General features: G+C 55.7%; 2 protein-coding genes across 4 annotated transcripts in view; both read right to left on the bottom strand.

The window, feature by feature from the left end:
* The window catches only part of SLC12A5 (solute carrier family 12 member 5), a 37,028-nt gene extending 26,674 nt beyond the window's left edge, over positions 1-10,354 (bottom strand). For 2 of the 3 annotated variants that reach the window (XM_036075392.2, XM_036075394.2), the window contains exon 1: positions 10,162-10,354. In XM_036075392.2, the coding sequence (XP_035931285.1) occupies positions 10,162-10,282 (121 nt within the window). In that variant the 5' untranslated portion in view covers positions 10,283-10,354. Of the gene's footprint in view, positions 1-2,633; positions 2,951-10,161 lie in introns of those variants that run through there. The other variant, XM_036075393.2, reaches the window with a different exon arrangement.
* A 4,336-nt stretch (positions 10,355-14,690) lies between these two features.
* On the bottom strand, positions 14,691-21,954 carry MMP9 (matrix metallopeptidase 9). Its single transcript, XM_036075400.2, has 13 exons — positions 21,743-21,954; positions 21,002-21,234; positions 20,494-20,642; positions 20,066-20,194; positions 19,804-19,977; positions 19,425-19,598; positions 18,854-19,030; positions 18,596-18,751; positions 17,509-17,779; positions 17,245-17,384; positions 16,782-16,932; positions 16,587-16,690; positions 14,691-15,005 (listed from the first exon to the last, which is right to left on the bottom strand). The coding sequence occupies exons 1-13, from the start codon at positions 21,878-21,880 to the stop codon at positions 14,887-14,889; spliced, it is 2,115 nt and encodes a 704-aa protein (XP_035931293.1). The 5' UTR covers positions 21,881-21,954; the 3' UTR covers positions 14,691-14,886.
* Between the last annotated feature and the right edge of the window lie 568 nt (positions 21,955-22,522).

Genomic DNA, 22,522 nt, shown 5'->3' with positions numbered 1-22,522 from the left:
TCGTCCTGGGTGCCGCCCTTCCACCCGCCATCTGGACGGGACGCTAGGCTCCCGGCCTCGTCTGCCACGGGCTGATTTCGTCCCCTCCTTGGAACGGCGGGCGCACTGGTTGCGGGGAGAAGGGCGAGCTTCAGGAGTTCTCAGAGAAGCAGGGGGAACTCGCCCTGAATCCCCAGAGCCAGGACGCAGGCTGATGGGTAGCGGCGAGTGGCGCGCGCGCGAGAGGCAGGGCCAGACTGAGGCTGAGCCCTCTCCGCCTGGCCCCCGCCCCCGCCCCCGCCCCCTGGGAGCTCTCAGCCCGAATCGGCTTTCAATTAAGCTGCGGCGGCCAGAGCTCCCGCGGAGGAAACAGGCGAGCGGCGCGGGCTAAGGAGCCTCCCCCGGGGGCCTGGGGCCAGGCCTAGGGGAATCCCCAAGCCAGATTGGGGGGAGTGGGGGAGGGCGTCAGACTCCAAGGGGATAGGGGTCTTCTTTAGTCCAGAGGGTTCTTCTTTAGTCCAGAGGAGCCCTCTTACTCTTTGGGCTATTACCACCTCCCTGAGGTCAGTACCCAGGTCCTCACCTACATCCCCAAGAACATAAGATCAGAGATGGCAGAGGCTCTTGGTCTGATAGTCCCTCTTCCCTCAAGCCCAGCAGGTCCTTAGGGCCCCTTATGACCATCTTGGGGCATCGCTAGGAGTCAGTCTCCCTCTGGGACCCCAAACATCTGACCCAGGTACTGGCCACTCTAGTTCCAGGTTCCGGACCCTACACAGAGAGAGAAGGTCTCCAGATGGGCCCTCTACACTCAGAGTCTAGAAACTAATGGGGAGTGGGTAGAACCGAAGGGAGTTCCTAGTTCGATCCTGTTCCACACACAGATGCCTCTTTTCTAGGCCTCCTGAGACCCCATGGAAACCCCAAGGCCCAGAAAGGCACAAACCTCAGGGTAGAGAAAGCAGGAGCTAGGGGATCGGACCATACCCTAGTGTCTGGGGGGAGCAGAGATTATCTCTCAGCCTGAGCCCTTGTCCTCAGAGTGGAGGCATCTGAAGGGGATCCCAGATGGCAATGACCCCCCCACACACACACACACAACTCATTCCCTGGGCACCGCGTCGGGATGCCTGAATCTGCCGCAGACTCTGCCAAACCCTCTTCCCCCGTAGCCTAAGCCTGCTGGGGAGGGGGCGGCTGCTGGATGAGGCAACCCCAGGGTCACTGGGGAGATGGATGAGCTAGCTGGCCAGCCAGTGGTTCAGACCCCTGTATACCACTCAACCTCAGGGAGAAAAAGGGGGTCTTAGACAAAGAATTGGGGACCCTGCTGTCCGCAGCCTTCCCAAGCGGCCACTTGGCTCTGACTTGGATCCAGGATCCAGAAGACTTCAAGTCTAGGCTCCCAGTCCCTGAAAGCCCCGCTCTTTCAGTCCTTGGGGCTCTTTGGCCATCCCCCGCGGAGGTCTGCAAGAGTCTCAGCTCAGAGGGTCAAGCAATGCCCAGGGGAGCGTTTGAAGGCGCGGAGCGCAGACAGCCGGAGCGGGAGGCGCGCTAGTGCGCAAGGGACGCAGCGCCGCTGGAGGGTGGGGGGTGGGGGCGGCTGACAGCCGTGATGGATGGCTAAGACCGCTGGGGGGCGGCGGGGGGCCTGGGAGCCCGAGGGGGTGGCTGGACCCGAAGACCTCGGAGCAGGGAAGCCGTGGAGGAGGGCGGCGGAAAGCAAGAGCAGCGAAAGGACTTGCTTCAAGCCCCTGGGCTCCTAGCGAGTCTCCGCACCCACCGCAGCGCGTCCGCAGTGTCCGCGCCGCGGCGCCGGGGATTCAGCGGCTGGGACCCCATTCCTGAGGCCTCACTGGGGAAGCTAGCAGAGCTGACTAGAAAGGCTCCCCCTTGCCCCGCCCTGGCAACCTCACTGTCATCCCAGGGTACCGAGAGGAAGGGGAAAGAGGGAAGAAAGGAGGGTGATCTTGCTTCCCGTCCTGAATAGGAACCCATGGGTACGCGAGAGGGAGAGGGAGATTCCGCAAAGTAGAGCTGAAAATCTCCGGAGGAGGTACGCTTCAGTCTGAGGTCGGACCTCGGGCAGCTTTGGGGGAGGGGGCCCGGATTGCACCAAGTGTCCCCTTAAGGAGACACCGCAGCCCGGACGGGGGCTGTCATAGGGCTCCAACCCCCCATGGACACCTTCCCCCCACCTTTCAGCTGGAAGTCTCAGAGCGAGGGACTGCAGCAGACTGCACCCCCCCACCCCCTCCCCGCGCCGCCGGTCAACGCTCTGCGCCAGGACGCCGGGGTCCCTTCTTGGGGAAAGGAACCCTCCTCCCGCCCGTCGAGGTCCACGTCAGCCCATTCTAGCTCTTCCATCCCCTTCCCACCGCCTCCCCCGCTTAGCTAACCCATGTCTGTCCCGGGCTGTGGGCAACGGCAAGCCCTCGGCCCCCAGCCCTGCCCGGGGCGCGGCGCATTCCAGCACCTCGGACAGCGCCTGGCGCATTCCAATGGAGCAGGGCTCCAGGCCGCCCTGGGCGCCCACCGCCCCGGTCAGTCCCAGCCGCTTCTCTGAAGGAGGCGGCCCCCGCTCTGCCTCTAACCCTAGAGCTGCCTCCTCTCTTCGCCGCCCCCTCCCTCGCCGCCCCCGGGCCGCTGCTTACCGGGGTTGGCTCCCCCATCGCCGTCCTCGCAGTCCGTCAGGTTGTTTAGCATGGTGGCGGCGCGGCGCCGGGCCCGGGGATGGCTGCTCCGCCTCGCCCGCGCCCCTCTGCCCGCCTTCGCCGCTCTCTCGCTCGCTCTAGCTCTCTCTCGCTCTCCGCTCCACGGAGGAAGAAGCTGCAGTGCCCGCCCGCCCGGCGCACACACACTCGCACACGGACACACGCTCACACCCGCGCGCGCCCCCTCTCAGCGGCGGCGCTGCTCACCTCATCCCGTATGCAGGAGGCGTGAGCCACTGGCGGGGTTTTGGGGGGGAGCGCGAGAGGGAGGAAGAAGAGGAGACGAGGGGCTGGCAGAGCGCGGCTGGAGGCCCCCTCGCACGAAAACCGGGGGCTTGCACGGGTGGGATGGAGGGGGTGCTGCGGGGGACGGGGGCCTCGCCTCCCACGAGCAGACGCAGCTCCGCCCGCCCCCCACTCTCCGGCACAGGCGGGGCCGGCACGTGGGCAGGTGCCATCCCGCGCCCTAAAAATAACGGCAGGGAACTAGGTCGCGGCCGCGGAGAGGCGGCCCCGCAGCGGCTGGCTGGCTGGGGGTCTGGGGTGACCCCTAGGGGGAAGGCGAGGAGTACTGAGGCGGCGGGGGTGGGGCGCCATGGAATATGGGTCCCTGGGGAGCCTGTCTGCAAAGCTGGGGAGGCCAGCCCTGAAGAAGAGCGGAGAACCAGATCCTTTCCCAAATCGCTGTTCAAGAGGTTGGAACCGGGGGTGTGTTGAGGCCAGAGCCCTTAACTGAAGCACTGTGCTGCCCCCAGGGGGTTCAGGGTCACTGTGCTGAACTGTCTGGCTCATCCTGTCTTAAAATGGGAAGAGTGGAACCTGAGGAGTTGCAGTAAACCCTCTCATTGTGCTTAGACTGAGTCCTAGCATCTCACCCCCAAGACAAATCCCAGTAGTCCACAGACAGGGACCCTCTGACTTTAGAATGACCGTGGGAAGGAGATGTGGTGAGGAGGAGATAAGGCGGCAATGAGATTCCAGGGATGGCTGACTCCTCACTGGGGATGGTGCAGCCTGGAGGGAGGGCAGGCTGGTAGCAGGCTGGCCGGTAACAGTGGGGGAGGGAGGAATGAGGCCACCAGTTGGTTTGGGACCAGATTTTCTCCTGGGGTGGGAGTGTCTAATCCCCTAATCCAGGATTGCTTTCTGAGGATTCCAGAGCCAGCATGCTCTCTGTGTCCCTCCCCTTCCCCTGACACCAGTCCTCCAGAAGCTTGATTGTCCTAGGACCTCTCTGGGACAACCCCTAGAATCCAGACTTGAGTCTGCAGTGGAGACATCTCAGGAAGCAGCATCAGAGGTTTGGACACTTTGTGTCTCTGGAAGATCTAAACATCCAAGGGTGAGAGAAGGGGAAATCATTTTCAGAACCCCCTGGCCCCCAGCACTGGCCCTCTAAGTTTCAGGAGAGTTCTGGGGCTGAAGGGGATCACATCAATCATCTTATCTAACGGACAACTTTCATCTTATAGATGAAAAAGCTAAGGTCCAAAGAGGAGAAATGACAGCCTATGGACACACAATGCCAGTGAATGGCAGGATTTGGTCTAGAATCCAGTTTGCTTTATTCTAGTTTAGGACTCTTCCTCAACATAAATTCTTTTAAAAATTTGTCCTGCCTCCAACAGAAGGGACAAGGATAGAGTCAAACCACACTGCTCAGCTATCTCTGATTCTTGGCTACTAAAAAGGGAACAGGGAAGGGTCTGAGATGAGCTCTTTCCCTTTTCTTGTGGTCAGGCTTCAGAGATGCAGGACTGAAGTGGCCCCTCAGCTTGCAACTGGAGGTAGGCCCAGAAGATCTTCAAGGGTTCTAAAAAGCCGCCCACACTAGAGACCCCATTCTAGGACATGGCTTTTCAGAGCCATTGACTGGACCCGCAGCTCAGAGTCCTTGCTCACAATTATCAGTGGCTTCAGATGAGGTCAATCATAGTCTTTGGCAGCTGACAGAAAGGGGCTCCGGAGGGATCCACCAATAAGGTATCACTGCCACTGGGTTTCGTGGACGCTAGAAGGACTTGTTAGGATGGAGAGCTAGCTATTCAGACAAGGTGTAAGAATTGGTCTTCTTAGCTTTCCCAGGGAGAAAAATTTTTTAAAAAAGAAAGAAAGAAAAGAAAGAAGAAAAGAAAGAAAGAAAGAAAGAAAGAAAGAAAGAAAGAAAGAAAGAAAGAAAGAAAGAAAGAAAGAAAGAAAGAAAGAAGTGAAAGGAATTTGAATTGGTGACAGGGGCTAAAAGGATAGCTGGTGGAAAGACCCATGCTCAGGAATTTCTAAGCACTCCACTACCTACACACCCCACCGTCACCACCACTCCCAGCAGCATTATGGTTTTCCACTACTCTGTAGAGACAGGTAACACAGCAAAATGTGTGGCACGTTCATATGCGAAATGCTGTGAAATAAATTAAATGCCGAGATTTTTTTCAGCAATCTCAGATCTGGGATGTTCCCCCAGAGGTATTTCCATTCATTTACGGTCCAGAGCCCTGGCCACTCAGGGACTGAGCCCACCCACAGGAGGAACCTAGATCCCAGGGGGGCACAGGTGAAGGCAGGGGTGATTTCTCTTCCCTGGGTGCCCCATCTGCCTACCCTCACTGGAGTTCCTATCTCACAAGGCATCTGGAATTCAAGACAGTGAAGTTACCCTGTCCTCTGCCCCCAAACTCTGTATCCCTGGGAAAAATTAAGTTCTCTTTCTGGGCTTCAGTATCTCCATCTGCAAAATGAAAGGATTAGGTCACATAAATCCAAGGGATATCTTCCCACTCTGAAAGCTCTTAGTGCTCTCTCCATTTATCTCAGACTAAGCCCAGACCGAGTAAAGAGATGGCCCCTAAGGGAGACCCTACCCCTTCGATTCACACCCCTTACCTCTCAAGGAGCCTCGTCCCTATTCTGGCTTCAGGCCAACCATCTGCAGTGAGGCTTTGAGAAAACACCATTGCAGACCCTCCTGCACTGTTAGCCTGGCCTTGGCCAGTAAGGTCACCAGTAAGGTGACCCTCAGCTCTGAGCCCCAGGAACATGGCTGCCAGCTTAGCATCCCAACTCCACCCAGAGCCCTAGGAAGATCTAGGGCAAGGGAAACTCTCTCATTCAAGCCACACAAGATGCAGAGCTGGGAAGGGGCCTGTTCCTGAATTCTGAATGTCTAAAGTTCACCACCAGCCCTCACCTTTTGCATCTCAGAGAGAAAAAAATTTCAGGGAAGCTGCCTAAGTGTCAGGATGTGGGAACTGGAAGAGACTTTATAAATTATTTTTTTCCACCCCTCATTTAGGGGGAAATTAAAGTGTAGAAATGAAAAGGTACCAATTTTCATCATGGGGTGAATTTGCGGCAGACTGGGGACTAGAATCCAGCTCCCTGACCTCCAGCCCAGGGCTCCATCCACTGAACCAGGTATGAGGCCGTTTGGAGGAAGCTGGAGCCACCTGGCTGGGTCTTCTTTCCACAGGAGGCAGGCACAGTGCTCCTCCTCATGGCTCAGTCCCTATCCATCCTTATCTGCATATCATTACCCCCGTGACCTAACACACCCACCCCAGCTCTGTCTTCCTGGAGCCAAGGCCCTGAACTCTCTCCTTCACTCCTCTGCCCAAACTACATGCCTGTCCTCCAGACCCAAAACCCTCACAGTGAATTGATGAGTCCAGCGCACAGCACACCGCACACACACAGGGCTCGCCGCAGAGCACGTCAACCACCATTGTCTCCGTGGCAACCAGGGGCTTAATTAACAGGCTGCAGCCCTGTCACCATGGCAATGGCACCCCAACAGCCCCCCATTCCCTATAGATTCAGCCCATCTTTCCTCTTTCTCAATCTGGACCCCCTTCGCACGGCAGCCACCCCCCCACCCCCACCCCACCTGGAGAGCTGGTGCCCGCAGATCGCTCTGGTTCATTGAGGAGAGGGGGGGAGATGAGGGGGATGAGAGAGAGAGAGGGAGGGAGGGAGAGCAGCCCGTCACCATGGCAACTGCAGCCCCGTTCATAACCAGTTTGTTACCATGGAGATTCCCAGGGCTCACCTTGGGCTGAAGTACTGGGCAGTGAGGTTCTGAGTCCCGGCTTGAGGAGGGGGTGACCGGAGAACACCCTGAACAGGCTGGCGATCTCCAAATCAGATATTTATACCAATAACTCAGTGTCATTCTTCCCAATTTACAGATAGACTGAAACATGAGATTTGGGTATGGAGGAGGCAGAGAACTTCACCCTTCTAGATCATCAAAGAATCCTAGCATTTTTATGGCTAGCATGACCCTCAGATAGCTTCCTGTTCAACTCCTTTATACTACAGATGAGGAAATTGAGGCTCAGACGGGGGAAGCAATGTGCCCAAGGGGACACCACAGAGCCTGAGCTAGAGCGTGGATGGGCTATATTGTGGTCTTGCTCCATCCCCCCAGCATAAGTCAGCTCCTTCTCACTCCTGGGAACACATCTCAACTCCTGTTAGTCTTAACCCAGGCCCAAGGTTCTTTCCAGTGCCCTGTATTGCTCCACCAGAAACTGAGGCACAGTGGGAAGTGGTATAAAGGGATGCGAGAATCGCTCAGAGTGGTAACAACTGGCCCCAGGTCCACTTTTGTCCAGCCAAGTCATCGTCAACCTCCCCATAGTACAGACGAGGCAACTGAGGTGTGGTGGCTGCAGCTCAGGATTCGTGGTAGATTCAAGGATCAGCCTCTGACTTGCTTCTTTCAGCCCCGTCAGTTATGCCCCCACTACAGCTGATCCCCTGGCAGCAGGAGGCACTTCCAGAGGCAAACTCCACCCCCTGAGTCCAGAATTAAAGACAATGCTCATACACAAGTGACCTGCCAGACCTCTCCCAACCCTTCCCCACCTTCCACATGCTGCCATTTCTCCCCATGGGCCTGGGTGAGGACAGGAGGTGAGGAACACATCTCCTTGGGGCCCGAGGGCTGACACAAGAAGAGCTGTGGGAAAGATATCGCCAGATTTCGGTTCCCCTAGGGAGCCCCTGTCTACCTCCCCATGCAGTGACCTACCAAGGCAGAGGGGCTGGAGGGCACCTCTCAGGACCAAAGAGGTTACAAGTCACCCAAATCATTCTCAAGATGAAACTTCTGATAAACTCGTGCACACAGGTACCCACCCCAGACACAGGCCCAGGAATACACACATGCCGTCAACATACTGGAATACAGTGGCACATATAAGCACTGACTCACTGACTGCCCCACAGGTCATCAGAGCTTATGTGGGATGCTCCTCCTTCAAGACACACAAAGACACACACACGCACCCTGCCTCTGCCACAAGCACTCAGCATTCTAGATTCACACCCAGTTTGCACACACACCTGCACACCCCCAAACTGGGGACATATTTTACTTCAACATGCAGGATCTTGGAAATGGGAATGGGAAGACCTATCGATCCCCCAGGAATGAGAGAGAGGGCCATCTTATTCTCAGGCCAGGGGATGGGGAATGGGAAGAGAGAAGGCAAGAGTAGAAGAAGCAGGAGCTTCCAGCCACTCCCTCTCTTGTCTGATGAACATTAAGCACCTACCAAGTGCCAGGCTGCGGGCTTGGAACTTGGAACACTAAGACAAAAGGATATGGTCCCTGCCTTTAAGTTGTAGGAGCCCCACAAGTAAATAACTCCCATCCACTGGGACATGCTCTAATGGTGCAGTGGGTGGGCAGAGGAGGGATGATAGCCTCTGCCTGGAAGCAAGGGAAAGTGAGAAAGGCTTTCAGGAGAGGTGAAATGAACCATAACCTACAGAGTGAGTAGGAGTTTCTCTGGCTAATGGAGGTGGGAAGAGGAACACGGACAGGTATGCCTCGGAGCAGATGAGGAAAGAGTTTGAACGACAGACTACGGTGCTGCGTTGGCCTTTATCCTAAAATCGATGGGGAGCTTGTGTGGAGGGCGGTTAGGACAGGATCAGAGGCAGGCAGACCAGTGAGGAGGCTGTGGCTATGGCCATGGCCATGTGAGAAATGATGGAGGTTTGTACAGAGTGATGGTGACCAGAAGAGAGAGAAGACAGACTCAGGATTAGTTTTGGGGGTGGGCTGGCCAACATGTGAGGACCAACTAGATCCGGTGGGAAAAGAAAAGGAAGCGCTGAGAATAGCTCTTGGAGTTCTGACTTTTGAAACTCTAAGGATGGAAAGGACATTCATGAAAATGAGAAAAAATGAGAAAGGAGACAGTTTATGGGGAAATATGAAGAATGGAAGGAGCCCAAGAAATCCAAATGGCCACGTCCAGGAGGCAGCTGGTTTAGGGGCTGGAGGCCTGCGGAAATCTAGGCCTCAGTTTGGTCATCTACACAAGAGGGAGTTCGCCAAAGAAACCCCGAAAAGGCCCCCTCCAGGGCTGTTGGTGCTTAGTTTTGCTGCAGAGTGAGCTCACCTGCGGCTCAGCAGCGACCCCTGGCGGCTCGGGGAGGCTCTTCCTCCTCCCCGTGCTGGGGCCACTCTGAGCAGATTCGCAGCGTTTCTTCCAGACCTGAGGGGCGCAGGGTCAGGAAGAGGACCCCTGACAAGTGCCCCCTGCGGAGAAGACTGTGAGTGCATCCAGGATACTAATTCTTCACCGAAAGCTAGATGGATCCTTCACCTCCCCTCTTCTGTACCCTGCCTGTAACTTCCATTACTAGACAACAGCAATGGGTCCTCGAGGAGGACGCCCCCAATCTAGCCTAAGCTTGCTCCACCCAACCCTCTTCTGGAGTTGGAGCAGAGGGACTTAAGTGGGTCCCCAAGGGTCGGGACTGGACACCCCACAGAATCCTCCCAAGATCTAGCTGCCCAAAAGTAACTTATCTTTCTCCCATCTCCTCCCCGGGAGGCGCTGTCCGCGACGTCTCCAGGGAGGCCGAGAATTAGAAGATCCTCCAGGCCCCAATCACCTGCTGAGCCAGCACTAGCCCCAGCGTCCCGGACTCATTTTACCTCCCGCCGTCGACCCCACCCCTATCCTCCCGGCACAACCCCTTCCTCTCTGGTCCCGCCCTTTTCTGCCCCCAAGCAGAGATAGTCCTGCCTCCTCCCATTGTCTTTGGACCCACCCCTTAATCATACTGCCCTCCCCTTTCCCTGGTTTCACCTTCTTCCCTCTGGTCCCGCCCCTTACCCGAAATGACCCCGCCCCTTTAGTGCCCTCCAGTTCAGCCCTCTTTTGACTCTAGCCACTCCATCACAAGATCCGCCCCTTCGCCTATAGCCCCACCCACCCTCTTCCCTGTGCCACGCCCACCTCGAATCTGGCCCCTCCCTTCACCATTGCCCATCCAGCCTCCTTCCCTCCCGGCTAGGTCCCAGCTCTTCTCCCTTCTCTAGCCCTCAGCTGAGACCACCCCACCTCCAGCCCCGGCCCTGCCCCTTCCAAGAGAAGACCCGCCCACCATGGCCCCTCCTCTTCTCTCGCCCCGCCCCACTCCGGCAGGCCCCGCCCCCTGCGGCCTCTACCTTTGGCGTCTTCCCCTGAGAGGTGGCGGAGACAGGCTGCCGAATGCGGGTGGGACTCTAAGTCAGAGGTCCCGGCGGGCGCCGCGGGAGGCAGTGAGGTGACAGTGAACCTGCGGCTCATAGTGCGGAAAGGGGCCCGGCGGCGGCGGTACGGGCCCAGATCGCACAAGTGGCTGCAGCCCGGCTCTAGCAGACAGAAAGAGCGGACTCCCCCCGTCCGCCGCCCCCCACCGGGCGCGGCGCCGCGCAGGGTCCTAGTGCCCGCTGTGCTGAGCTTCAGAACGTGGCCATTTCGCTCCAAGTCCCTGGGCTCTCAATTCTAGGAAACGCCTGAGGATCCCACCTGCAGCTGAGAGCCGTCCCTACACCGGGGGCCCCAGTGTGTGGCTCCTGGAGCCCGGGCCCACCTCTGCTGGGGTCTCCTAAACACCTGGGTTTTATTCACTCATTCATTCATTCATCGCATCTGGATAGCGCTCCTGTGTTTCAGGCAAAGGTACAAGGCACTGCGGATACAGCACTGCCTGAGATGGACCGGCTTCCTGCCCTGGTGTGGCTTAAATTCTAATGAGGAGTGCGGGGAGAAAGATTGTAAGTGAGCAAACGCATAGACAAGATAATTTGAGGTTCTGGAATATGTTAAGGAGAAAAAATAGGATCCAGGGATAATGACTAGGGGGAAGGACTACTTTAGAGGGTGACCTAAGAAGATTCCTCAGAAGATGTGATATGTGAGCTGAAACCTCCCTGGTGAGAAGGAGCCAGCCATGCAAAGATCTGGGGGAAGAGCTCTCCGGCAGAGAACATAGCAAGTGGAAAGGCCCTGGGTTGAAAAGGGGCCTGGACTGTTCAGGGAGCAGCAAGAAGGCCAGTGTGTCTGGAACAGAGTGAACAGAGGTGAGAGTGATAAGAGATGAGGGAGGGGGAAACGGCAGATCATGTGGCCTCTTGAAGGTTTCAGAGAGGAGCCACTGGAAGTTTTTGAGCAGAGGAATGATGTGATCTGACTTATATGTTAACGGGATCACTCTGGCTATTGCACGAAGACTCCACTAAAAGAGAGCAGGAGTGGAAACTGGGAGTCTAGGTAGGAGGCTCCTGCAGAGCCTCATGCGAGAGGTGGTAAAAGCCAGACTAGAGCGGTGGCATTCATCCAAGTCAAGGTATGTTTTGGAAGTAGAACATACAGAACCTGTTGCTGAATTGAACGTTGTGTGGGATGGGAAGAGGTGTCAAAAAGGACTCCTGGAAACTGTCGCACATTGCTGGTGAGAGCATAGATGGGCAGAACCACTTTGGAAAATTGTTCGATCATATCTGCTCAAGCCGAGCATGCCTATACCTGTCTTGCCAGCATTTCCACTCTGAGGTATGTACCCTGCCAAAGCACTTGTATGAATAAGTAAGATTTAATACATTTGAATATACAATATCCTACTTCTGCTTCTACAATTTCTCAACACATTTCTAATTGCATCGTTATTTGCTGTACTAGGTATACTAGGTGTATGCCCCAAAGAAATGGCTGCCCATGTTCACCAAAAGACATTTACAAGAATGTGTATTGCAGCATTATTCATAATAGCCTCAAACTGGGAACTACCCAAATTCCCATTAACCATAAAATGGGCAAATAAAAAAATAAATGGATAAATAAATAGTGGGACATTCATACAGTGGAAAACTATAGTGTGAATGAACAATCTATAATTCACAAACAATATCTATGAATATCACAAATAAAGCCTTGAGCAGAAGAAGCCAGATGCAAGAGTACGTACTGTAAAATACTATTTAAAGTAAAAACTAGTCAAAATCTGTCTAAGCTGTTAGAAGTAATGGTGGTAACTCTTGGGGTGGAGGGGTAGCGATTGCAAGGGAGCAGGAGAGGGGACATAATGTTTTGTTTCTTGATCTGGATGTGGGTTACACAGTTGCATTCAGTATGTGGAAATTTATTGAAATGTACACTAATGGCATGTGGACTTGTCTGTATGTTTATTCTATTAGAGCAATAGTTCTCAACTGGGGTTAGTGTTGCCCACCAGGGAACACCTGGCAATGTTCGGAGACATTGTTGATTGTCACAACTGGAGGGCAGCGTTACTGACATCGAATGGGGAGATGCAGCTTGTGCTGTCCAGGCTAGCAACAGGTCGGCCTGGCATGAGCCACGGGTTCCCCATCACCTCCCTGCACTCCACCCCCACATTGGGATCCAGTGTAGGGAGAGGAGGACTGACCCTGAGTGGGTCTGCCATCCGTCCATGATCCCACTACTCCCTGGAGGAAGACACCAAACATTCCTACAATGTTCCCCACCACTAAAAAAATTATTTAGCCCGAAATGTCAATAGTGCCCAGGTTGAGAAACTGTACTAGAATAAGGAGTTCAACCGATACCTAGGTTTTAGTACTCATCAGGTTCTAAGACTGATTGAGAGCAGATGATGTCATCAAGGTAGTAATGACTGAAGCACGTTCAGAAGGTGGATCCCAAGAGTTCAGTTGGACCTGTTAGGCTGAGAAGCCTATCAGGCCCCTAAGGATCATGCAAGTCGGCCCTTGAACATACAAGTCTGGAGCTCAGGGGAGAGGTTAAGGCTGAGGATATAGACTTTGGGAGTCTTTAGTAGAGAGATCTAAAGCTGTAAGCCTGGACGAAATCCCATGGAATGAGTGTACACAGAGAAGTCCAAGGATTGAGTGCAAGGGCATGCTATCATCTAGAGGTTAGAAAGAGGAAGATCCAGCCAGTGAGGTGGGGAGAACCAGGAAGGGGTGACCCAGAAACTGAGTGCAGAACAGCATTACCAACTGTGTTGACCAAGCTGAGAGACCTGTAGGATGAGCCCAGAGGGCCCGTCGCATCTGGCTACAGGAAGTTCATCGGTGGCTCGGAAAAGAATGATTTCGGCGGTGTGGTGGGGTGGGAGTCAGGCTGAAAGTGGTAGCAGAGAGAATGGAAATTGAAGAAGTGGAGACAGTGAGTGGAGACTATCCTTTGGAGAAGTTTTACTGTGGGTGGAGTGAGAGGTAGAGAGATGGAACAGTATCTAGAGAGAGACAGAGGTTCAGAGGGGCTTTAAATAACCCCTATTAAGGAATGGGGGCATGCCCCTGGGAGTGTGTCATTCCTCAGTAAGAAATGGATGAGGTGGGTTTGAATCCACCCAAAGGAAGCTCGGGAGGAAGTTCTCTGAGTCCCTCAAACTCCCACTTGGGCCTGAGTCCAAAAGGCAATCAAATCTGAACAAGCCCATCAGCTCCGCTCACCTGCCCCAACCCTCCAGTCAAGTCCCTCTGCTTTCCTGTGGGGTCACGTCCATGCTCCTCAGCCTGGCATTCAGACCTTGTCTCATCTAGTCCAGACCACCATTCCCCTCAACCATTCCAGAATCCTCTCTGCTCCACCGCCATCTGCCTCCTAAAACCACACACTAGAGTTCGGAGCCATTTCTCATTCCCCCAAAAGCCCCCCTGCTTTTTCTCTTCTCCCAGGCTTTGCCCCAAGAGCCCGCAGTCAAATCCCACTGCCACCAGTCACCAGCTATGGGACTTCTGCTGAGCTGTTTAATTCTCTGTCCCTCAGTTACCTCATCTGTAAAACGGGGGGAGGGGGTGATGGCAGTAATACCCATAAGGTAAGAGCAGTACCTGCCTCGTGGGGTTGTTTTAAGGATTAGCAGTGTTAACATGCATAAAGCGCATGGCACAGTGCCTGGCACAGAGCCCGTGTTGGACTAAGGGTAGCTATTATCATCATGTACACCATATTCTATTTATCCGCTGCCTGATGTCTGTACACTTAGGATGTTGCCATTTCTCACTCCACAAGCCATACTGCAGTGTCCCTCTATCTGTTGTTTTGTGCGCATGTGTGTGAGAGATGGCATAGACACATTTTTAGGTTTAACGGTTTCTAGTAAATTACCCTCTAAGAAGACCGTTCTACTTGCACAGGAAGAAACTCTTGCTCATCTTTCCAGATTCAGTTCAAGTTCAGATGTCATCTTGGCTGAGAAATGTTCCCTGACTTCAGCCACAACATACAGAATCACATATACACACCGTTATTCTAGAATAAAGGGCCACACGCCGCACCCTCTCCAAGTGTGATTCCCACCCCCACCAGACAAAGAATCACCCTGGTAACTGAGCAGGACTCTTTGGGGACTGAGCCTGGAGTCTGCATTTTAAGCAAGTTCTGAGGGCACTCGTGTACCTAAAGTTGGAGGACCCCGAGAGGTCCTTGAGGACAGAAACATAATCCGATTCATCTCTCCTCCAGCACCCAGCACCCAGCACAAGGCCTGGCTCCACGCAGGAGCTCAATAAATGTTTGATGAATGAATAATATGTTGGCCATTTCCCCAGCTGTAAAATAGAAGTAATCACATTATATCTTCCTAATAGGAAGAATGAATGTTAATATTCATGAAGTGCTTAGGACACTACCTGGCACATAGTAAACACTCTATCGATTACATACATGCGTGCATGCATACATACATACACAACTCTGCTCCTCAAGGTTAAAGAATTCAAGTTTATTAAAAACATTCCAGCAAAAAAGGAAGGTGGAAAGAGAGGGGCCCAGCCCACCTCAACTCTTCCTTGTCCTCCAGAACAAACCCACCAGTTTGTATCCGGCAAACTGGCTCCTTCCCCATTGGGATGGTCCCCCAGGATCCACTCTGCAGTGCTGAAGCAGGATGGGAAGCCCTAATCCTCAGGGCACTGCAGGAAGTCAAAGGTCACGTAGCCCACTTCATCCACCTGGTTCACTTCATTCCGAGAATTCACACGCCAGTAGAAACGGTCCTGGCAGAAGTGGGCTTTCCCTGCAGGGGGAAGGCAAGTACGAGAGAGGTGATTCCAACCCTCCCACAGACACATACAGAAACAGGAGCAAGATCTTTGCCATGGTCCCTCTTGGCCGTTCTAGATCTTTCCAAGCTTTTCAAAGGACACCTCCATCTCCCATCCCCCCCCCAGAGATGTCGGAGGGCAGGAAACCTCAATGTCCGAAGCCCTGGCACCGAGCCTGGCACACAGTAGGTGCTCAGAACAAATCACTCGACATTCATTCATTCAGTCATTCACTTCATCAAATATTTATAGTGCTCAGAGGCCCCGGGGGGATACAGCAGAGACCAAAATGCAGGCACGGTCTCAGTTCTGCGGCTGCTCACACTCCCATGGGGTAGGAGAGACGATTAACAAGCAAACACCTAAATAAATGAGACTGTGACAATGAAGGACATAAAAGCAAGTAGGTGAATAACGCACGAGGGCCAGAGAAGGTCTCTTTGAAAAGGCAGCCTAAGCGCTGAGAGCCGAAGGGTAAAAGGGAGGCAGCCCCCACACAGTCTGGGGAAGCTTCCAGGCGGAGAGAACAACTGGCGTGGAGGCCCGAAGCTAGGAGTGACCTTGATGTGTTCAAAGAGCAGCCAGAGGCCATGCGGGTGATACGGGTGATGCGTGATGTGGAGCAGAGAGATCGACAGGAGTGCTGGGAGGGTGAGAGAGCAGATCAGATCCCGGAAGTTCTTTTCTTTTAGGATTTTATTTATTTATTTATTTATTTATTTATTTATTTATTTATTTATCAGAGAGAGCGCACAAGCAGGGGGAGCGGCGGGCAGAGGGAGAGGCACTCCCTGCTGAGCAAGGATCCCGTTCGGGACTCAATCCCAGGACCCTGGGATCATGACCTGAGCCGAAGGCAGACGCTTAACACCACCCAGGGCTCCCAGTAGTTTCTTTGACCTTGGAACGGGTCTGGAGTCGCCTGCAAGACCATGGCCCTCCATTCCTAACCACTCCGTACTTGTAGAGAGTATCTTCGTGGTATTGAACAACCAGTATGGCTTGGACCAGGGTATTTGCAAAGGAGATGGTGAAAAGTGAGTATTTCGATAGTAGAGTCAACAGAACTTGTCAGTTGATTGCATGTGAGTGGGGAGGAAGAGAAAGTTAAGTATAACTCCAGCTATCATCCCCATTTTACAGATGGGGAAACTGAGGCTCCGTGAGCAGCAGTGACTTGCTCAAAGACAGTTATGGATTGTCTTTTTTTTTTTTATCACTGTATCTCCCGTGTCAGCACAGTGCCTGGCATGTTACAGGCACTTGATAAATATTGTCTAATAAAGGAATGAGCCTCCATGCAAAACATGTGTCCCGTACTGTGGGAGCAAAGAGCTTCCAGCCGGGGAAGCAGGAAATCTGGGTTCTAGTTCTGGTTGTTCTCTTGTGTCCCTTTATGATCTGGGATAGGTCCCTGCCTCTACAGGGAACTTAATCTGTGCTGGGGCATTTGCCTCAGTCTAGAGGGGATCTGCTTTTTCTCCCTCAGAATTTGACCAATCATCTGAGGCCAATTAGGTGGGAACAGTGGCACCCGGGTCTGCAGCCCTCACCTTGGTACTGGAAGACGTTGTGCGAGTTCAGGGGCACCCCGGGGAACAGCTGCTCCACGGAGCTGGGGGTCTTAGGATCAACGGTCTGCGTCTTCACATTGAACCTGCAGGAAGTGGTGAAGAGACAGGTGCTGGGCCGGAGGGCCGGCGGATGGCGCCCGGGGTCCCCCTGCCGGCCGTCGCCGTGACTCTCACCTCCAGAAACGCTGCCCGCTGAACAGCAGCACCTTACCCCCGCCTTGCGGGAGGGCCCCAGTGATTTGGGCCACCTCCGGTCCCAGGCCCAGCTTGTCCAGACGCCTCGGGCCTAGCACCGACGCGCCTGTGTACACCCACACTTGGCGCCCTGCAGGGGAGAAAAGCCGCATCGGTCTGGGGGCAGGGAGTGGACACGTTGTCTTTGAATGTCAAGAGGAAGAACCCAGCGAGGCCTTTCTGCGCCCGACGTGCCCGCAGTCTCGGTGCCCACGGAGTAGAACCGCTCCGTAGGACGATGCGAGGGGACGGTGAAGATCAGCTAAATTGCACCCGCCAGAAGGGGGCGCCTTTTCCTAATCCGCGGAAAATGTATCACGTATTACACTCGGTCTCTCGGTCTTCCTAGATTGGCGAGGATGTGGATGGCGGGGGCGGGGGGAGGAAAAAGGAGGAAACTAACCAGAGAAGAAGAAAATCTTCTTGGTGAGCGGGTCCTCAAAGGCGGAGTCCAGCTTGTGGGGCAGCGCCGGCCACGAGTCAGTGATGAGGAAGGGACCCTGCATCCGGCGCCCCTTGCGCTCAGAGAATCGCCAGTACTTCCTGGGAATGAGAAAAGGGACCGCGCGGGGCACTGAACTTTGAACCGAAGGTCAGTGGGCGGAGAGGGGCAGGCAGGTCCTTCCTCCAAATCCCCTCCCCCAGCTACACATCCCTGCCCCTTTACCCATCCTTGAAGAGATGCAGACGGTTCCCGATCTCCGCGATGGCGTCGAAGAAGTTCACTTTGCATATATCCTCTGCTGGGTTGAAAGACACTGTAGTGGCCTCAGAAGGGCCAGCAGTGGGGGGACCCGTGGGGCCAGCTGCAGGGGGGCCTGTGGGGCCAGCAGTGGGGCGCTCTGAGGGGCGGGTAGTGGGAGGCCCCGTAGGGCAGCCGGTTGGTGGAGCGGGGGGCTGGGCGGTTGGAGGCCGTGGTTCAGGGTCAGGGCGACGACCTAAAAAGAGATAGCGGATGAGATATCCTCTATTCCTGCACACATCTGCGCTGGTGGACTATATGCCCCCCAAAACCCCATGAATGAGGCCCCTGGCACTCCCTCTTCTCACTTTAGGTGTTGGACCTGCCTTCCCCCAGTCACTGACAGGCTGATTTTCTCCCATACATTCACCTTTCATTCCAGTTATGTCTGTCCAGTCCCTGGGCTGTCAGGCCCTGATTGGGCCCTATGAACACAAGACATGCAGGGGCTCTCCCTCCGCCCGCCCCCCCAGGCTAGTGGGAAAGAAGTGTGTTTTGGGCACGCAGTTAGTGCTAAGAGCTTTATAAACTCACATTAGCTCATTTGACTTAAAAAAAAAAAGTAGATTATTTAATATCTCCATTTTTTAAAAGAATAATACTAATGATCATAAGTAATAACAATAAAATATTAAACACTTATATGGTGCCTACTATATGTCAGGCATTATTCTAATCCATTTAAACCTCCTAACAACTCTATGAGGCAGGTACCACTATTAGCCCCATTTCACAGGTGAGAAAATTGAGGCGTGAAGTAACTTACATGGTCACCTAGCCAGGGAGTGGCTGGACTGGCTTTTGAACCCACGTCTGTCTCAGTCTAGAGTCTGGGCTCTTTATCCCCATCTCCAAGCACTGACCAGGCAGCAATTGGACCCACTGGCCCCAGGCTTTCCCACAGATAAATGTTGAGGTCCCCACTCCCCCCTCCATTTCCCCATTCTCGGTACAGCGACAAAGCCCAGCCCTTCCCTCCATCTCTTCCCTCCATCCCTGCCCCAAACCTCACCGTACAGATACTGGATGCCCTTCACATCATCCTCATGCAGGGGGGGCCCCTCGGTGAAGCTGTACATGGGGTACATGAGTGCTTCCGGCACCGATGAGTGATCTAAACCCAGCGCGTGGCCGAACTCATGGGCGGCCACAAGGAACAGGCTGTAACCTGGAGGAAAGAAGACCCTGAGATGTGAGTCCTGGGCCGACCTCCCAGCCCTGGCCATCCCTCCCCCAACACCGCTGCCCCCAACCTTGGATCCCTGCTCACCTTGGTCCGGGCAGAAGCCCCACTTCTTGTCTCTGTCAAAGTTCGAGGTGGTGGCGCACCAGAGGTGCCCATCTCCGCGGCCCTCCCTGGTGCATGTCGAGTACTCCTTGCCCAGGAAGATGAAGGGGAAGACACATGGCTCCCCTGCGGAGTTGCCCCCGGTCGCCGTGGAGTCGACTGAAGAGATAGAGAGCCTTGGGTGAGCCAGGTGGGTGGGTCCAATAAGGGACCAGGCGCGGGCCAAACAGGGAGCTAGCTAATCCTGGTGTCCTATTTTAAAAGCCTAGGGGAGGGTGGGGCCACAGCTGCGACCCGGCTAGGGTGGTGGGCGGGGCCTGGGGACCGGAGACTAAGGGAGAGGCAGCAGGCTGGGCTAAAAGGCCAAGACCCAGGGAGGCGGGGGGCGGCACGTGGACCTCAGGGGGAGGGGCTGTGATCATGGATAGGGAGCGGGCGATCCTGAGGCCCAACGAAGCGTGGAGAGACAAACCGATGGGTGGAGGAGCCGCGTTTCGGGGACCAATGCGGAACTAGGGGGCGGGGCTGAATCTGGTAGGCGGGGCAGAGGTACCTCGGGTCGGGCAGAAGCCAAAGAGTTTGTCCTGGTCGTAGTTGGCCGTGGTGGCGCACCAGCGGTAGCCGTCCGAGCGACCGTCGGTGGTGCAGGTGGAGTAAGATTTGCCCTCGAAGGTGAATGGAAACACGCAGGGCTTGCCGTCCCCATTGCCGTCCTGGGTGTAGAGTCCTGGGGAGGCCCACACGACGGCCCGAAGGCGCCGTGAGTTTATTGACCCCCACACCATCTGTGCACTCCCTCCCTCCTCTCCCCATTTCGCAGATGAGAAACTGGGCCCAGAGAGCACGAGAGAGACTTGCAGGCCGCACAGCACTAGTGGCAGAGCCGGGATTAAAATCCAGGGTTGTGGCCCGCGCCGCGACCCCGCACTCACTCTCGCTGGGGCAGAAGCCGAACCGGCGGTCGGTGTCATAGTCGGCCGTGGTGCTGCACCAGGCCACGTCGTCGGAGCGGCCGTCCGTGGTGCAGGCGGAGTAGGAGCGGCCCTCGAAGGTGAAGGGGAAATGGCAGGGGGCGCCATCTGAGTTTCCGAAGTAGGTCGGAACCACTGCAGGAGGAGGGGGACAGGGTCAGGGCGCCTGGCGATGAGTGTGACAAGAGAAGGGAATGGGGGCCGGGGAGGCTCAGGATCTCACCGACGCCCTTGCCCAGAGACCACAACTCTTCGTCGTCGAAGTGGGCGTCTCCCTGAATGCCCTGGCCCGGAGGAAAGGCGTGTGCCAGGAGCCCGTCCTTCCCATCGAAGGGATACCCATCTCCGTGCTCTGAAGAAGCAGGTGGAGAAGAAGGGAGTCAGCCGAGTGCAGTGGTGCAGATGGCGCGCTGCTCAAGGGCGCTGCATTGCGTGGGGGCTGAGATGCCGCCTACGAGCAGCTGTCCAAGCCTTGCGTCCCCGCGCTGTGCCGCGTCGGGCAGGAGGGGGCGCATAAGGGCCACCGGCGGCCAGAGCTACGGGGACAAGCGAGACAAAGCCGGGTCCAGTGCCCGCTCTCTTCTCTCTATGGTCCTCCCACCGCTGTCCCCGTCCAAGACCCTCCTGGCTTTCCCCTTCTGGCGTTCTCACCCCTAACACCAAACTGAATGACGATGTCGGCTTCGGGGCCGTACACGCGAGTGAAGGTGAGCGGCGTCACCGCGCTCCAGAGCGCGAAGGCGCGGGCAAAGGCGTCGTCGATCACGTCGCGCGGCAAGTCTTCCGAGTAGTTTTGGATCCTGGAGGGGAAAAGCGGGAGGAGAGAGGTCAGAAGTGAGGCCGGAGCAGGGGCAGTAGCGACACCCGGTGTCTCAGCGACCTCAGCAAGCACAAGCCTCCCTGCGTTCCACGCTCTCATCTACAAAGCACTTGCAGACGCATTTTTTTCTTGGGACTCTCACAATGGTGCGAGAGGGAAGACTCAAGATTGCGTGCAAGACCCATTTTCCTGAAGGAGAAACAGGGGCTCAGAGGTGGAGCCACTTGCCCCAAGCTGCACATTTGAATCCAGGGATCGGTCTAAGGACGAGATCGCCGCCGGCGCGGGGTCTGGCCCTCCCGCCCCACCCCTCCGCCTCCGCGGGGCCCGGCCGCGCACCAGTAAGTGATGTCGTGGTGGTGCCACTTGAGGTCGCCCTCAAAGGTCTGGAATCTGCCCAGGTCTGGGACGCCGCAGCGCGGGGCCCGCATGGCCTCCAGGGTGGTTTTGTCCAGCTCTCCAGTCTCAGGCAGAGACAGGCGCCTCTGGAGAAGCCGCAGCGCCCGACCTAGGGACTGCTTGTCGTCGTTCATCTCGGCCACATGACTGTAGCCATAGCGAAACAGATACTCCTGTGGATGGAGGGGCAGAGATATTCCAGAGCCGTGACTCTTTCCCTGCCCTACCCTGCCCGGGTTCCCTCTGCCCAGGCACTCAGGGACTAGCAACTACCCAGGACTTGGTACCCAGGATACCAGGGCTAATGCCCACCCATTAACTCCCTTCCCTGTAGACATCCTCGGCTCCTTCCCACCCCGGGGTGCCCCTGGCCCGGGCCTCCCTCAGGGCCCCCTAGCATTTACCCCTGTCCACCCCAAGCCCCTGCCCACTCCAGAACCCTTCGATGCATCACTACCCCCATCATGTCCCATTGCCCACCTCGGAAACTCTTATTAGCCATTCTTGGCCATCACTGTCCCGAGCCTCCGAGGGCCCTCCAGGGCCTGATCCTGGACACCTCTATTCTCCAGACATGCCCATCACCCCCAACTTGCCCCAAGGTATCTCCTCTGAGGCCCCATGCCCTCCCTGCGACTCCTGGCCAGCCTTCCCCAACTCCAGCCTGGGGTATTAGCCTACCTCAGCCAGCTGCTTATCAGTGAGATCAGCTCTCAAGTCTTCGGGGAAGACCACGAGGGTGGGCTTGTGTGGTCTGGGAGCTGCAGAGCAGTAGCCCAGCACCAGGAGCACCAGGACCAGGGGCTGCCTGGGGCTCATGGTGAGGGTGGTGGTTTCTAGCTACAGCCGTCCTTGTGGGGGCTTTAAGAAGGCTCTAGTAACTGAATCAGTAGCCCCGCCCATCCCTGGCAGGCAGGGGCTGACTCAGGGGGTGGGGTGCGTTGGGGTGGAGGGGGCAGCCCAGCATGAGAAGGCAAAGAAAGGGCTTACACCACCTCCACCTCTCCCCGCTGCCCACAGTTCCCAATGCCGAGTCAGGCAGGACCCCAGACCCACAGGAAACCACAGGCCCATAGGGGAAGGGTTGGGTTTTGCAAGTTGCAGAGCTTGTGGAAACTAATGAAAGCAAGGGAGGGAGCGGAGGCTGGACTCCCTGAGCTCACCACCACCACCACCACCACCACCACCACCACCACCGAAGGCCCCGAGTGGTCAGCCCAAGGGAGGGGGATGGAAGATTCCCCAAGGTGTCTTCCTGAACCCAGTGATCCCCCTTCCTGGTCAGACCCCATCCATGGGCCCCTTCCCACACTGCTAGACTCTGTCCTCTTTTCTCCTCCCTGGAAGCCTTTCTTGGCAGCTTCCTCTCCCTGCCCCACCTCGGGGCGGAAGGAGTGGGCTCTGCTAGGCAGGAATTGGGGAATTCCACCATTGTAACCCCTGTCTTCCACAGTCTGAATC

This window comes from Halichoerus grypus, chromosome 10 (assembly GCF_964656455.1).
Source record: "Halichoerus grypus chromosome 10, mHalGry1.hap1.1, whole genome shotgun sequence".
NCBI classification, from domain to species: domain Eukaryota; kingdom Metazoa; phylum Chordata; class Mammalia; order Carnivora; family Phocidae; genus Halichoerus; species Halichoerus grypus.
This window is presented reverse-complemented; position numbering and strand designations above follow the sequence as displayed.

What these genes read in the sequence shown, in the direction of transcription:
- MMP9 (XM_036075400.2), bottom strand. Translation starts at nt 21,880, where the DNA reads ATGAGCCCCAGGCAGCCCCTGGTCCTGGTGCTCCTGGTGCTGGGCTAC. An exon ending in CATTCAGTTTGGTGTTAGGG is followed by an intron (nt 20,195 to 20,493) that starts GTGAGAACGCCA and finishes CTGCTTCTTCAG; the next exon opens with AGCACGGAGATGGGTATCCC. An exon ending in GAAGATTTTCTTCTTCTCTG is followed by an intron (nt 16,933 to 17,244) that starts GTTAGTTTCCTC and finishes TCTCCCCTGCAG; the next exon opens with GGCGCCAAGTGTGGGTGTAC.